Source organism: Coptis chinensis, chromosome 4, assembly GCF_015680905.1.
Source record: "Coptis chinensis isolate HL-2020 chromosome 4, ASM1568090v1, whole genome shotgun sequence".
NCBI lineage: Eukaryota > Viridiplantae > Streptophyta > Magnoliopsida > Ranunculales > Ranunculaceae > Coptis > Coptis chinensis.
The window spans coordinates 3,883,118-3,899,838 of NC_141459.1; the positions used below are offsets into that span (position 1 = coordinate 3,883,118).

The 16,721-nt window shown below is 39.0% G+C and overlaps 2 protein-coding genes across 5 annotated transcripts; both read left to right on the top strand.

Moving 5' to 3' along the window:
• The first annotated feature begins 785 nt into the window (after nucleotides 1-785).
• On the top strand, nucleotides 786-10,489 carry LOC147501279 (uncharacterized). Of its 4 annotated transcripts, XR_015221301.1 has the most exons (5): nucleotides 805-1,029; nucleotides 1,323-1,354; nucleotides 8,260-8,479; nucleotides 9,160-9,639; nucleotides 10,108-10,489. XR_015221301.1 is itself a non-coding variant. In XM_086606315.1 (3 exons), the coding sequence occupies exons 2-3, from the start codon at nucleotides 8,277-8,279 to the stop codon at nucleotides 9,581-9,583; spliced, it is 627 nt and encodes a 208-aa protein (XP_086462441.1). In that variant the 5' UTR covers nucleotides 786-1,029; nucleotides 8,260-8,276; the 3' UTR covers nucleotides 9,584-9,995. The 4 variants fall into 4 exon arrangements, 1 of the variants encoding a protein (XP_086462441.1); XR_015221303.1 differs by lacking the exon at nucleotides 1,323-1,354 and having other exon boundaries at nucleotides 799-1,029; XR_015221302.1 differs by lacking the exon at nucleotides 1,323-1,354 and having other exon boundaries at nucleotides 805-1,033.
• Nucleotides 10,490-12,884: 2,395 nt separating this feature from the next.
• Nucleotides 12,885-16,645, top strand: LOC147501280 (glucan endo-1,3-beta-D-glucosidase-like). Its single transcript, XM_086606317.1, has 5 exons — nucleotides 12,885-13,154; nucleotides 13,447-14,111; nucleotides 15,048-15,371; nucleotides 15,822-16,128; nucleotides 16,238-16,645. Exons 1-5 carry the CDS (start codon nucleotides 13,082-13,084, stop codon nucleotides 16,273-16,275), a joined length of 1,407 nt encoding a protein of 468 aa, XP_086462443.1. The 5' UTR covers nucleotides 12,885-13,081; the 3' UTR covers nucleotides 16,276-16,645.
• Nucleotides 16,646-16,721: the final 76 nt, after the last annotated feature.

The following is a 16,721-nucleotide window of genomic DNA, read 5'->3' on the forward strand; positions in this document are numbered from 1 at the left end:
CTCTTCACCTCACTAGCAACTCACCAAATAACTCACCAAATAAACACAACCAGTACCAAACATTCAATCACTACTCAACCTAGTTTCTGTAATCCAACAATAATTAGAACCACATGATCACCCACTCCTAAACCGACCCTTTCTTATTTTTGCTCATGAACAGAATATCCACTTCTCCTTTATGACTAACACTCGCTCTTTCCAATTAGTAACATACTGACTTCAATCACACTTTTTTTTAATATGACAAAATAATACAACCAACAACTAACCATAAATGACATATTATACTATACTAAAAGATGACTCCAACTAACTACATTTTCCGTAACATTACAACAACTCATTTAGGACAACCAAATCCAGTAAACCCATTCGAATGCTTCTCAGGTAATTATTCAGATAATTGTAGAGCAACGAGTAAAAGCATAGACACATTTCATGAAATAGACAGAGAGCACACGTAAATATCAAAAAACGACAAGCCAAAAAACAAGAATAAAAAACATTCATAAAACGGAAAAATTTTAAATAAAACGAAAAATGAATAACAAACAAACACATAGATTTTGAGAAACGACAAAACCAGAAAATTTTAAATACCTTGAGCCGGAGCTGTTAAATGAAGAACAAACAAACTGAGACACTCACTCTGTTTTATGGACTTTAATTAATTCGGGCCGGGCTTTATTCGTCAGCCTTATTGCATCAATGGCATATGGGCTTTATTCGTCGGGCTTAATTTGGGCTGTTGAACACTGGCTACCTATCATCATCAACAAATCTTTTCTATAATCTCATTTCTTCATCATCATTCTCATAACAAGAAACCCATTCTTGACATCGAGAACTACCGGCTGGGAAAATGGTTTTAGAAGGAAGATAAGGTTTTTTTTTTGCCAGAACAAAGTTTGTTTCTGTAGCTACAATTTCCGCTCGAACTTGAACTGGAACTTAAACGAAAGAGACGATTTTCGCTGCTCCTTTTGAGAAGAAAGATTCGGTTTTTGCCTAACTTGTTGCAAACTAGTGAGTAAATTTTCCATCGTCTTACTTTCAGTATCGTTTATTAATGTTTTGATATAAAATGTGAATCTGGTTATCCCGAATTTGAATGTTTAGATAAAAAAGTTGGTATTTTTATCAAAACTTTAACTTTCACAAAAGTGGGCTGTTACGTTAATGCGTATCTAAAATGCTTATATCGTTATCAAGTTGTTGATTCTATGTAGTTGGTTGAAATTATTTCAACACGTGGGGGTTCTGTTTTGTGGGTAGTAGATGTTTGATAAAATGCTTAGCTGGGTTTTTTTTTTTTCCAGTGAGCAATCTGATTACATCAGAGGATTACTAGGTGAGTGAGTCTGTTGCACAGTTAATCTCTATGCCGAAGATTTTGTAAAACCTTAAGTCTGATGTAGTTATGGCTTAATTACACTTCTAGTGTTTATAGGATGCCTTACTAACTTACAAGTGCACATATTGTTCCCAACTTTGAGCTAGACAGTGTTCAACAGCCTTGGAATATTACAACAGCCCAAATTCGTTGTTGGGGTTGCAAATTTAATGCAATTATCTATCAGCTGATATGGGCCGACGAATAAAGCCCGGCCCGAATTAATTAAAGTCCATAAAACAGAGTCAGTGTCTCCGTTTGTTTGTTCTTCATTTAACAGCTCCGGCTCAAGGTATTTAAAATTTTCTCTCGTTGTTTTTCATCTATGTTTCGTTTTGTTATTCGTTATGAATTTTGTTGTCTTTTCGTTTTTTGATGTTAGATTTACTTGTGCTCTCTGTCTGTTTATGAAATGTGTCTATGCTTTTACTCGTTGCTCAACAATTGTTTGAATAATTATCTGAGAAGCATTTGAATGGGTTTATTGGATTGGGTTGTCCTAAATGAGTTGTTGTAATGTTACGGAAAATGTAGTTAGTTGGAGGTATCTTTTAGTATAGTATAATATGTCATTCATGGTTTGTTGTTGGTTGTATTATTTTGTCATATTATAAAAAAATGTGATTGAAGTCAGTATGTTACTAATTGGAAAGAGTGAGTGTTAGTCGTAAAGGAGAAGTGGATATTTTGTTCATGAGCAAAAATAAGAAAAGGTCGGTTTAGGAGTGGGTGATCATGTGGTTCTGATTATTGTTGGATTACAGAAGCTAGGTTGGGTAGTGATTGAATGTTTGGTATTGGTTGTGTTTATTTGGTGAGTTGCTAGTGAGGTGAAGTGGGGAAATTGGGTCCTGTTCATTGAGAACACAATATCCCCTCTTTCACATTCAAACAAGCTACATATATCATCATCAACAATATGACAGTAGATTTGTATTCCACATTAAAGTTCATAAAATTGGTGGTTGTGTTAAATAGTTACTACTTGCTTAAGCGGCTATCGACTAATAGAGACTAGCTTCCTGGACTCATAAAATCTAGCTTCCTTAGATGCCAACGCCTAGCTACCCTTCGGCTTCTAAGAAAGCCATCTTCTCTCGCTCGGGCTTCTATCTGGGAAGCCCTTGATCTACGACCACCCTTCGGCCTCTAAGAAAGCCTTCTTCTCTCGCTCGGGCTTCTATCTGGCTCTTCAAGACCTGATCTACGACCACCCTTCGGACCCTCTAGTACTCTTATCTCCCTTCCGAATCCCCGTGCTCAATAAGGTCCGGGCAGATCCCGTCAGTACGTAATGAGCTGGGCCAGTAAGGAGTCCAACTCCGGTAGTATCTGCCGAAGGGAAGTCCTTTATTAAGTAAGTAATCGAACTGCTTCTTCCTTTCCTATCTTCTTTGCCCTAGGGAAGAAGATAGGATCCCTAAGGCCTATGATCTCTAGCAGCCAGTCTCTCTGAGTCTATGAATCTAAGTTATCTATGAATCTAAGGTCTGAGCTCTCCGCTGTCTCTCCTCCCAACCGGTGAGTTTCGGACTTCTCGATGTAACTACATGGTTCTGGTGTCTTCTTCCTTTCTTTTATATGGCCATTCTTTGTAGATGGAATCCTTAGTTTCGCCTTCCGTTCTAATCTACGACTGCCCTCCCTTTCTTCTTCACTGCCGAAATCGGGTCTTTTTTGGGGCTTGGACCCGGAGAAGACTGATATGAGCTTCCTGCTTTCCTGCTTTTAGTCTTTTGCTTAGTGGCTTCCTTTCGCTCTAGTACTAGCCTTTGTCGGCTTAGCGTCTGATTTGTCTTTGTTTGTTCTCTTTCCTTCCGTGTTATCTGATTCTTTCTTTTCTGATATCGGATACTATGTTCCGTCGGAGTGGCGTCTTATCGATACTCCTCTCTTTCCGTCGTCTCTTTGTTGACTCTCCTGCCCGATTCTGACTTCTCTGTCTTCTTTCCAAGTCCCTTGTTAAATATCCTCATCAAGTGGGTGCCTCATAAAGTCTCAGTAGGGACCGGGACGGAAGGCTCGTTTTACAAATCCTTGTCTCAAAGGTCCGTTTAGATTCATTTCAGGTATCTGCCCAAGAGCTGTAGCAAGTAACGAGTCCTACTTAATACGGTCTGTAGCTCCTACCAACCATTCTGTCTTAGCAGCTAACAAACAGTCTTGTCTTCACAAACGGTAAACTAAGGGTCCGAAGGAGAGTAGAAAGCCTGGGTTCCGTAACAAATAGTCTTTCGTTTTGGCCGTAACCATCCAATTGTGAGTGAAGCCCCTATCTTGATATTCCATATCTCCTTAAGGACTCTTCTCTTTTCCCGGAGTTGTAGCTCTTATCTGTTAGGTATTAGCTCATTTATCTAGGAATCGAAGCTATGAGCTAGGCGCTTTTATTTAGAGTATCTGGTGTAGCTAGGAGCTCTGCCTTTCCCTTCCCACTCCCTCGGGCATCAGGGGTTCTTAAAAAAGAGGCTTTTAAGGGAGTTCCCCGCCTAAGTAGGAGCCCTGTCTAGTAACTAATCCAACTGTCCGGTCAATCGGTTTGTATCTGCTAACGGGACTAAGCCATTCTACTAATAGAATCAATCCTTCCTTCATCAACTGCTTTTCCTTCCCCAACAATCCATATGGGAATCCCCGGTTCTTATCAGAGTCGGTCAAGGTATCTGCCCTAATCCCAAGAAGAAGTAAGGCCTTTTGCCAGTCCCTAATGGAAGATTCCGTTCACTGGTTTGAGTCATTCGCTCCCGCTTCAGCTGTTGAAGTGTAGGGCTGTCTATCCAAGTAATAAGGCGACCGGAAGGAGGAGTGAGCGGCATCTGTTTAAGCTGTCCTGAAGTCAGTAAGGCAAGAGGTCGCCCAAACCCGTGTTTTTTGCTTGAAAAGTGCCACTACTAACTATGGGAGGGTGGAAGGGAGAGGCGTACAGATGAAAAAGTTGGTGTCACACGTACTCATTGATCGGTCTGTCTGCTGAAAGCGAGAGGAATGGGTCTTAAGCTGGTTTCCCTCCTTTAGCCCGTTCGGTTCCGTCACTAGCCTTAGCTCGTTCGGCTATGCCTCTGACGCCGCTTTGGTATTTTATCGCTGACTCTATCTCTCTCTCTCCCTCCGTTTTTGGTGCTGTGGGAGAGAGAGAGACGAATCCTAAAGATACAACCGGGAATCCTAAGCAAGCTAACCAGGGATTAGAGAAACAAGATACTAATCCTATGACTAAAGATACAACCGGGAAACCTAAGCAAGCCAACCCGGGATTAGAGAAACCTGTGCCTAAAGAAACGAATCATATGACTAAAGATACGTTGGAGCAACCTACTCTATACAATCACAAAACTAAAGCTATGAATAAGAAATGCAAGAAGAAAAGAAGAAACTTTAAGAAGAAAAGAAAACCTCCAGATTGATATATACGAGTACGATAAATCACAATAGAGAATATGCCTTAAGAGAAGAGAATGGTTTCATTGATGTTCCTATGGCAACCCGTCAAAAAAGGTATTCCAATGTGCTTTACCGAAAGCTGAAATAGCATTTCCAGACTAAAGTGGGAAAATAGTAGGAAGACAAGATCGCAAGGGAATCACTAGTTCCATGCCTTCTACTTAGGCAACCCGAATCTGCGTATACCTACTCTAGCAAGAGAGCAAACTACCAACGGATCCTTCCACTTCTGTAATAGAGGCTAAAAGGTGCGAACGAAGAAAGCTTGTTTGGGCTTTTAAAGGCTTCCCACCTACTTGTTGTGTCTCCCGTCATAAGACAGCCGGCCGATACGAGGGATTGACTTAGGCGCAATAGCCTGTTTGAATAGAATCGTAAACTAAACCCGCTCTATCGCTACACCCGTGTTTGCCCACTACACCCGATCTGTTTACTTACTTACTCTTACGCCGCTAACACGCCCCTTTGTCAAACAGGAAACTTCTGATCTACTTCTGCCGGGTTGGTTGCTCGCTTCCAAAGCCCTAAGCAACAGGTCCCATACTGTCCTGAACTAGAACAGCTAACTTGGACTCAGGGGACACTTCTGAGTTGTTAGCTGCAGGTACGAACGTAGAGAGTTTGTTAGGTCCCATCTAGTCTACAAAAATAGAACTAGAACGCGAACTACTGGCTTTAGCTACAGGGACAGTTTAACTGACCTAACAGCCAATAAACTACGGCTGGAATCAGGTTCTCCTATTTATTTCCACTTCCTTATAGGCACCTCTAGAAAGCTTTGGTACGGCAGTTTCACTTACTTCGCATGTCTGGACATTGGACCTTCTTCAAACTGGCCTTTGAACTTTAGCAAATAGTATATTGGATAGAACGGAGAGAGCTCGTTGGGGGAGCTCTTTGCTAATCGAGGCTTAACTTCCGATTTCACTATTTCACTTCCCTGCTCTGTTTCCCCTCCCCCTAGACTTGTATGGATAATTAAGCAAGAGAAGAAACTTTAAGAATAAGAAATTGATCCTCCATAAATAGAATTTGCATATATACGAGAAAGAACAATAGAGAATATGCCTTAAGAGAAGATACTGATGGATGTTCCTATGGCAACCCCGTGTACGAGGGCTATCCCTGCTCTGTTTCCCCTCCCCCTAGACTTGTATGGATAATTAAGAAAGATGAAGAAAGCCTTACAGTTTTCAATCATAGATCAACATTCAACACTCAAGACTCAGTTGCCTGTCCGGAAATAAGCTAGTTCTCTCCGGATTGCCCTAATGACATGACATCTTATCAAGAGAGGTGCCCTTCAAAAAGGGTACTGAACGGGGAGCATTGACATCTCGATTCTCGCTAATGAGTGAACGGACTCCAAGTATACCTCCCATAGCCCCAAAAAGGCGAAGGGAGGTATACATTGAGAGTAAGTGAGCGAGTGAAATAATGTATGTAGCTCCGGATTGTTCTTGTTCTCTCCGGACTGTCTGTCCTGTCGGACAAATAGGCATATGTTTTGAGTAAGAGTTCCACACAAGCCTAGGTTAGGGCAAGAAAAGGATAAGTCAACCCCTAAGGGATATTCTATCTTAACTTGCCAGTGTCTAGGGGTCGGGTTTAATGTCACAGTACACAGCAGTGATCTCTTGGCTTTGATGCTCGTCCAGGAGTGCCACCGTTTCTGCAGGCTATAGCCAAGAGTTCACGGAGCCAGGTTTACCGCATGTCTACGGACCACGCTCCAATCAATGCCTTCTTGTCCTTGAGTCCAGTAGTTCGATTCATGCTCTTGGGAATACCAGTCCTCCTAGGCAAGCTACTGTTTTAGGTCAGGAGCTCACCATGCAGCTATCTTTGAGACAGACATGCTTGTCTCAGTGAGTACATTGCTTAGCCTGAAATGAACACTCGGTTTCATTGATCACTCTACGCAATAAGAATTTGTGTTTGGGTACCTTCCACAAATGGAGGATGAGCAGAAGGAGCTGCAAGCACTTTTTTTCTTTATTCTTTCGAGCGATGACCTCAATTGATCAATACCGCAAAAGAAAAGGACCAAAGTCCCCTATTTAGTGGCAGCCGGGCGGAACTCGTCGGACTATGGGCACGGACTTCGAGAAATCGTTAGAAAGGGAGAACAGAGGTTTCATTGTTATTAGTAAAGGACGAATGAAGGGACACACGACCGGGTTGGCGGCGAAAAGGCTGGTTTGAGAGCTTGATAATTGGATAGTGATGAATCGGGAGTTAGTTAGCATAGAATCCGGAACCGCTCTTCCATCTTAAACATTCTTTGGAATGGGTGGCAGCTTGGGAAATCCCACTGGCTCTTTTGAAGGCCTGGTCTTGACTTCCTCGATCTCCATTTGGTAGGCAATCCAGAGGCGGAAGAAGGGATTCTAATAGAGGAATATTAGGGTCAACACCTTTCCCTAATTCTCTTTATTTATCATTTTCTAAATAAGAGAAAATATTCTTCTAGTTTGATTCCGACAATTACAAGTCCGGATTTAGCATACTGTAAGATAATCTTAAAAGCACTAATGCATTCTTTTTTGAAGTCAACACATTGTTTCTTTTGGTCACTGCCTCTCAATGTATACCTCCCTTCGCCTTTTTGGGGCTATGGGAGGTATACTTGGAGTCCGTTCCCTCATTCGCTAGAATAGAATGACTGATTTCTTTCTTCTCCCATTTTTCACCGCTCTAGATTCTAGCTGTGTTGCATAGGTATGGGTACGAGTGTGGGGTTTGGACTTGGGTACGGCGATTTGGACACAACGAGGTCTAAAAATCAAGACACGGGGACACGACTAATATTCTAATTTAATATTATATTTTATTAAAACATAAATTATTATATATATATAGATTTTGATAAAGCCCATTAGCCATTTAAAACAGTTTTTGCTAAGTTTAGTTCATGAATATAACCATTCCAAAAAAGCCCAAGTCCACATTGCTTATTAAAAGCCTCATTTAATCCTATCTAAGTATCTATTGAAAAAAGAAACAAAAGAGTCCAAGCCCACATCCCTTATTAAAAGAAACAAACCCTAGATCTTAGAAGATGGTCACAGCCGACCACATCAATCCACCACCACTCGAGGAATTCTCAGGTCAGTCTATTCCATTTCTCGCTTTCTCGCTTTCTTCTTTCTTTCTTAATCTTTTTTTTTCTTTGAAACCGAAAATAGATTCGAATCGGAATCTGTGTCGCGTTGGTGTCGGTGTCGGTGTCGCCACGACACGACATGGGACACGCTGGAATAATAGGCATACCCATGCAACACAGGATTCTAGACACTATAAAGCGTTTTTATTAAATATTTGATTTACAGTTTTAACCACACATCAAATATTTCAACCTAATTTAATAATCTTGAATTACTAATTTTTATTGTTCATTTATTTGTGTTGTTGTGGTGCAGTTATTATATAGTGGATAATGTCGTTTAAGTGGAATGCGGCGGTGTTTAGGAAAATGGCTAAGAAAGTTGGGGAAGAGAATTTTGCACCTGGAGTAAAAGAGTCAGTTAAGAAATTTATTCCAGAGAATCATAAGATTGTTATGGGGAGAGCTAAAAGAGGGCTTTATGCGGGACGTCATATTCAATATGGGAATCAGATTAGTGAAGATGGTGGTAACAAGTACTTTCTTCTCCTTGACTCAGAAAATAATTTAATATTTAATTAGTGTTTCTTATTGCATGTTTCGATATATTTGCAATGTGGATTTTGGCTATAGAATATTTTTTGCAAGATTATTTATTTCATGCAGTAGGCCTAAGTTTCATCTGTAGCACAACCTAAATTCCATCAAAATGCTTAGATGCCCAAAATTGAAAATTTGCCCAGGTTGAGAGTCATGCATTGTGTTGTGCTTATATAATTGTGGGTAAGAAAAAGTGGAGAAGTGTTGTTCTTTACTTGGTGGCAGTGACTCTTCTTTTTCTTTTTGGTAAATAAAATGTATTTAAGATGAAGTGAAAATACAGTAGGATGGCAGGGGGCTTAGTGTATAACTGACATAAGACATCAAAATTAAGGGTGCCACCCCTTGGGTTATTTACATATGGTGCTTGTCAATAGATGAGGGTGAGAATGTTTTCTTGTTTTCGTGTTGATCCTAACAAAGCATGTGTAACAATGTTAGATACTTACATGAAGAACAAATTTTTATTTGAAACTTTTATCTAGTGTGGTAAAAATGGAGATAGAGATTCATTTAAGTTTAACTTTATTGTAATGAAAATTAGAGTTTCAAGTCACGAGAAAAAGGATAGGGGACAAGAGATGTTTGCTTAATAATTTGCTCCTGGTGATATTAGGTCAAGGCGAACTTGGAAACCGAACATACAGGACAAACGTCTCTTCAGTTACATCCTTGATCGTCACATCCAAGTAAAGGTCAGTACACATGCGCTTAAGTGCGTTGACAAGGCAGGTGGGATAGACGAGTACTTGCTTAAAACACCCTATCGCAAGATGGACACAGAAATGGGTTTCTTCTGGAAGGCTAAGATGGAGAAGATGTATAAAGAACAAGAACTCAGAAAGATGGATGTGGAGGATGAAGCCAAGTTTGAGCATGGTTTCAAAGATCTGAAACTGGCCGAGAGGGCTGCCCAAAAGGAAGCCAGAAGAAAGAACTTCACTATATCAAGAAAGCAAAAACTGATCAAGGAAGGAAAAGCAGATTCTAGTGAAGCTGAAGCTGACAATGAAGATGAAGCTGAAGCTGTAGTAATATAGCATCTAGGACTGGGGAATGAGCGTAGATTTCAAAGCAAGCGTGACACACTATGAGGGTGAGAAAACAACAAACAGCTCCAGATATTACGCTGTCCAAGCTCTACACATTCAATCATCATCCATGCACTATACAGTCCTTGTTATTTTCACTAATTTTGAGGTGTTAAAACTCGTCTGCTCCAGCACGAGGGATAAAACTCAGTTTACTTTCCTGGCATTATATAAATGTGTTTAAGTTGATGTTTATGGTTCAATTAAGAGTGTAGACTGTTCAATTGCATGCAAAGAGACCTACAAGGCGGAACTGTAAGGCTTTGGTCCTTGCTTGCTCTCAAAATGTTCATGTGCTCAGTTGTTTGACTACATTGTTTCGCTTGTATGATCATTTAGTAATGTATTTATCTTTCTGATAGACTTGGCTTTGACTTTCCCAATGTAACTACTTCTTCCAAGTGGTTCTATATTTGTATGGACAGAAGTAACCAATGCTTAAATTTGAAGGTTTATTGTGTTTTTTGTTTCAGGGAGAGCATGCTTTACCGCAACAGTATATCCATGTGTTCAAGGAAGGAGAATTCTTAACAACGCCCGTTTCTCACTCAGGCGCATAACAAAGAAATACAATGGATGAGCTGATTATGCTTCCATCTCTTTTTATTATTTTGGCTCTGAGGTAGAGTTGCCGCTTTCATCTTATCTTTTGTATATCTGAGGTCGGTAGTTTTAGATCTACACCTGTATCTGTGCTATAACTGGCAGCCTATTCTTATTATGATTTTCGTGAATCAGATATTGTAAGGAGTGATCTATCTTTTTCTTGTTTGGATTGGCACAGCTGACTTGTTTTGTTCAAGTCCATTTTTCATTTGATTAATAATTAAAGCTTTCCGTTGTTGATGTACCAAATTACACATTCAAGCTTTTGTTTAAAGGTGTGAAGGATTCTTTTTCAAAAGGGTATGTGCTTAGTCCTTAGCATCTCTGTTCCTCTGATACTTGTTTCACAGTCAACTTTTCATTTGCATTTACACTACATGTTAACAACCATCGACTTTTCTCTTTTCTTTTCACTTTCATTTATCTTTTATACATATTTTCTATGAGTTTGGTATTCGAGTCAGATCTCGATGATGCAGTGCAATATGTCCTACACATTATTTCGCATCAACTTTCTTTCTTCTTGGTCTTCTTCACCAGGACACAACCGAGAAGAAAACAAAGTTCCTTTGAAGAACTGTAAACTTATGTTGGACCTACCATTTGTAATGTTCCTGTATTACATGTGAAAAAGAGCCAACTTTTTAAGTTGCCCCCTCATTGGAAAATTTAGACCCACTAACAGGACTCAGCCTAGCATCATTTTTGGAAATCATGAAGGTTCATCATGCAAGCCTAAACAGTCTGGGTAGTCCTTTTCGGCAATAACACCAAACACCACTACAAAAGCTTCTTTACTGCCTCTAAAGGTCCGTAATCCTTCGAAAGTGATTTGAAGATGGATGCCCCTTAGACTGCTTTGGTTTAATGCTTGATATCATTAGATAGCCATAGGTATGTAGCAAAAATGTTGTGCTGCAACTTTTAATCAATATGCATTCTAGGTTCAGAGGAAGGTAGAACAATATAACCATGTCCTGGTATAAATTTTACCCAGAAGTCATGACATTTAGGGAAAATTTTCAGAGCCTGCATTGGAGATTTCGTAACAATCTGGTGTAGGGTTAACTGGTTAGGTCAATGAAGACAGTTTCTATGTTTTTAAAAGGCAGTTCGGAAACACTTGAATTGCTACTATTTGTTGCCATGATACACAGGTCACAGGACTCACATAAAGCTTTTTGGGTTAAAGTCTTATAATTATGAGAGGGGTTCTAGGGACATATTTTATTTTGACACGTAAATAAATTCAAAATCGTTAGAGCATTTATAAGTTTTGGATTAGGCTAATATTTTGTAGATATATAAAAAATTTCTAAACTTGCCAAATATAGTATAAAAAATGGTGAAAATGAACGGTCTACAATTAGCCAAATTTTGTACATTGTTAACTACATTTAGCAAGTTTGGAATTTTTTGATTTTTTTGATTATTTGTGATAATGTTTAGAATAATTAGGAGATCATATCTACAAAATATTAGCATAATCCGAAACTTATAAATGCCCTAACAATTTTGAGTTTGTTTAAGTGTCAAAATAAAATATGTCTCTAGAACCCCTCCCTATAATTATTTATGAATATGAAGCATAGATGTCAGGTTACTTCACTTATTCTTGGAGAAAAACTTAAAAACGAAGTTGGTAAAGTTTGAAACCTTGAGTGCTACTTTCTATTCTCCTTTGGAATTAACTTGCTTGTGCATTATACCCTCTTAAAGTTAACCCTCCTTTTTGCTTCATATATTCTGCAGTCATGTGAGGTGAGAATCACATCCTCTTCACTATATGCCTAATTGTACCCTAAAAGAGTATAAATTATTCTGCAGCTGTAATATAAGGCTGAATTATCTATTGTTTATTGCCTGTTCACATGTTTGTATGGAAATTTGAAAGACGTTTGTGGTTTGCCTTAGGTAGTTTGGTTCAGAAGATAACGGTTCAAAAACCAGTATACTATATATATTCTCTTGTCCACAAACGAGAGCGTAATTCAGAAAAGGGATCCCTTCAGAAATTTCAAAATGAGGACAAGTTGAAATTCTTGTCTCTCTAGTTATTATTAGCATCCATGTGCTGGTCCCCGTGGCCTTACTGAACAGTGCAATTATAAATTCCCATATCCAGTATTCCAGTGAAACAGCGCACCAAAGGCCAAACAATCCTTGTCTCCTCATTGTGATGATACAAAATTCTATCATTTGTATGGTGGAACCTGTTATAGGTCCCCTTGATTTACACAGACATCGCATTGCTGTTATAAACTTGGTACGGTTTGTATATACAAACAATTTGGTCTTGTACAAGAGTTGTTCCGTATAACATTCTATGTGTTCGGAATTCGGATTCACTAACTTCTAATAAACAAGAGTTCTGAATCAAATTCTCAACCAAATAGTAGTTGTGCAAAGTGCAAACAATTTGTGGATGGATTACACCGAAATCTCATAAAAGAAAATCAATCATTTTCAACAACTAGTCATCATTAATTGGGAACGTATTGTACTTACCTCATTCCCGCATGCATCATACATTCATGCGTACGTTTCGAAGAAGAAACTCAGGATTATTACTGACTGATGACTTGAAGTTTGATCAAAACTGAAAAGTGTTACATACAAAGTAACAAACCTCATCTGGTCCCACACGTCAATCCATCCAGCAGAGTCCAGTCCGACAGAGAATTTAACATCTCATGACAAAAATCTTGAAATTGAGACTTTCCCGTTTACTTCTCAAGTCCAAAACAACAATCATCATTGTTTTCTGGACAACTTTACCCTTCCCTTTCAACTTCTTTATACCAGAAAACTCAGGCACTAGCTAATAATCAATCATCAGCCATGGCAAAGCCTTTTCTTACTTCACCGGCTTTCTTCACTCTTTTCCTCATATTCCACTCTCTCTGCACTGCAAGTAAGTTTTTTTTTGTAAAACTTGTCATACCAGTTTTTAAATATTCTCTGTTTCTTGAAAACTTCTCTTCATGATTACAAACTGATTTCCAACTTCCATATACTTTAACAACTTTGTTATATAATTCATTTCATGTCTGAAATAACTGAATATTTAAAGTTCTTGGTTGTAAACTTGGACTTCACTCTGAAACCGTTCCATGCAACTGAATTCACAAGTTTGTAATTAAATTTTGAACACTATATATGGTTATGCTCACTTCTTAACTTTATCAAATATACAAATTTTGCAGACTCACAATCATTTATTGGAATAAACTATGGCCAAGTCGCCGACAATCTGCCACCGCCATCTGCGACAGCGAATCTTCTTAAATCCACAACAATTGGAAAAGTTAGATTATATGGTGCTGATCCTGCGATAATCAAAGCTCTTGCGAATACTGGTATTGGCATTGTACTAGGTGCATCCAACGGTGATATACCCGCCTTAGCAAATGATCCTAACTTCGCCAAGCAGTGGATCAATTCAAATGTACTTCCATACTACCCCGCGAGTAACATTATTTTGATTAATGCGGGTAATGAGATTCTGACATCTGGGGATCAAGGTTTGGTTTCATTGATTTTACCTGCAATGACAAATTTGCAAAATGCTGTTAATAGTGTATCTCTAGGTGGGAAAGTTAAGATCTCGACCGTTCATTCTATGGCTGTCTTGAAACAATCTGATCCACCTTCTTCTGGTAGTTTTGATCCTGCGTTTGGTGATACTATGAAAGGTTTGTTGGGCTTTTTAAATGGGACAGGTTCGCCTTTTACGATAAACCCGTATCCATTTTTCGCTTATCAGAGTGATCCAAGACCCGAGACACGGGCCTTTTGTCTTTTTCAACCGAATGCGGGACGAGTCGACTCGGGAACTAAGATCAAGTACATGAACATGTTTGATGCTCAGGTATTAAAATTTCCTTTGTGATGTTTAGTTCTTTTTACGGTTTCAATTAGTAGAAATGACAATGTTTTCTCTGATTATAGCTGTTAAAATGGTTGGACTGTAGCTGGTAAAACCGAGTACATGGTACAGTAAAACCTTGGGCCAATGTTTGTTCAGGTGAGCCTATGTAAGTAAAGGCTCAAGTGCTGACTAAATGCTGGAGGTGAGCCTAGACGGGCTTATGTGCCTTTAGGCACGAGCCTAGGAGGGCTTAGGGTCTGGGCACTAGGGGTGAGCGTAGATCCCATTGGCTAATGATTTCTTCATTTTTAGTGATATATTATTCCTTACTTGTCTCTATTTTCTTTCAAGTTTGACAACAACATTTACCAACTTGGTTAAATATTTTAGACAAAATTATTGAATGAAAGTTTAGAAAGACAAGTAAGTGGCTGCTTTGATTTTGGCCAACACCGTAAGACAAGTCTTAAAAAAATAATTAGGTGCTATGAATGATTTAGTGAAATGGAGTAACGACAGTCAAGCTATTGTCAATTGTGAAATGTGCAGTCCTATTGGACCTGACCTGATTGAATACAACTCTAGTGTTTACGGCCTTGGCCATTGAGTACCTGTTTAGGAGTTGATATATAGAATGAGTACCATATTGGTTTGTATTCAACTTGCATTATGTGCTATTGTTTGGTACATAATTTCTATGTACCTCAATGATATCGGAATACTTCAATTTGCAGCAACAATTATCCTGAAATTGATTGAGCTGATGGATAGCCGATAGGCGATAGGCGGGCACCAATCTTTCATGGTGCTCAACACTGCAAGAGTTAATAGAGTGGGATTCGAAGCCCATTTACTAATTAATCAATAGTTCATGAATACCTCTTGATCTGTTGTACTATATAATGACAAATTAACAGCTAAAATTACTGTTTATAGGTTGACGCTGTTCGATCTGCCTTGAACTCAGTAGGACACAAAGGCGTGGAGATAGTGGTGGCGGAGACTGGATGGCCTTACAAAGGAGATAGTAATGAGGTTGGACCTAGTCTTGAAAACGCAAAAGCTTATAATGGGAATTTGATTGCACACCTTAGATCAATGGTTGGGACACCATTAATGCCTGGCAAATCGATTGATACGTATCTCTTTGCATTATACGACGAGGACTTGAAACCTGGGGCAGGATCTGAACGTGGATTTGGGCTTTTCAAGCCTGACCTCACCATGACATATGACATAAGTCTTTCTAAGAGTAGTCAGGTGAGAACTTTGAGTAGCATTCTTAACATCGTCTTTTCATGAAATAATGGAAACTGTAGGAATTTAATTAGCGTATATAAATCTAAGCTCATGCATCTTACTAATGTCTGTACTCTGTAAGCATTAATTCTCTTGATACGTAGATTAGATTTCAAATTTTGATTGATTTTTCATGCACGCTGGTAACTTTCGTCCTGCCTTTATACAAATGAACTATGAAGTCTTAGATGTCCCTAAGCTCAAATTTTTACTTAAATCAGTTGGCTGCTGGCATTGTTGAATGTACTGGCTATTTTACCACAATATAGTGATTCATGTAGTAAGTAGCACTTGAGGTTTATGTGATCACATGCCTTACAAATCAGACCATTGAAGAAGGTTGTTCTAAATGTTTCAATCTGTTTTATGATTACTCTTGTTGTTTGTTGACATGGATTTCATTTCTCCCAGACTCCGACAACTCCGACAACTCCAACCACACCGACGACACCAACAACACCATTGACAAAACCAAAGCAAACAGGATGGTGTGTACCCAAGGGTGGCATTTCAGATGCACAATTGCAAACAAATTTGGACTATGCCTGTGGGCATGGAACCGACTGTAGTGCTATCCAACCAGGCGGTGCATGTTTTGAACCAAACACTGTAGCCTCTCATGCTGCTTATGCCATGAATCTCCTTTACCAAACTGCTGGAAGAAATCCTTGGAACTGTGATTTCTCCCAAACAGCAACACTAACATCTACAAATCCTAGTAAGCTAATTCAGACACAAATAAGCTTTAACTCTGCTTTTTTCTTTAAAGTTTAAACTGGTTTTTACTTGTGAGTATTTATATTTTGATTTTGGTCTTTCTTATGTAGGTTATAATGGTTGCACTTATCCTGATGGAAGTACCTAATAGGTGCTGAAGCAAATTGCTAGATTATTTAAGAATAAAGGACATATATGTATAGCTGTGGACTTGCGGTGGTGTTGTTACTTGGTGCTTGTTCGGGTATAGTTGGATTTGTTGATAATGTGTCTTTTAAATGGGTGGAGGAAAAGAAATCTATTCAAGATTGTGACTACGGCTGGGTGAGGTGAGGTGAGGTTCGGCCGGTCAGGGTTCAATAGTATTTGTCAGAGTTTGTACCTTTGTAAGTGGTCCAGTATGTCTATATAGCTCTTGAATCTTTGTGTATGCAAGAGAATTGTCTTAACTTGTGTCGATGTATTATTGTCTTCACATTGTCACATTGCTTCTCAAGATGATAAAGTATTCTTTTATATGTTTTGGGGCTTTCACATATATCATTAGAATCAGCACTTATGAGTGATATGGGCTCAGGTTTGGTCTCGATCTGG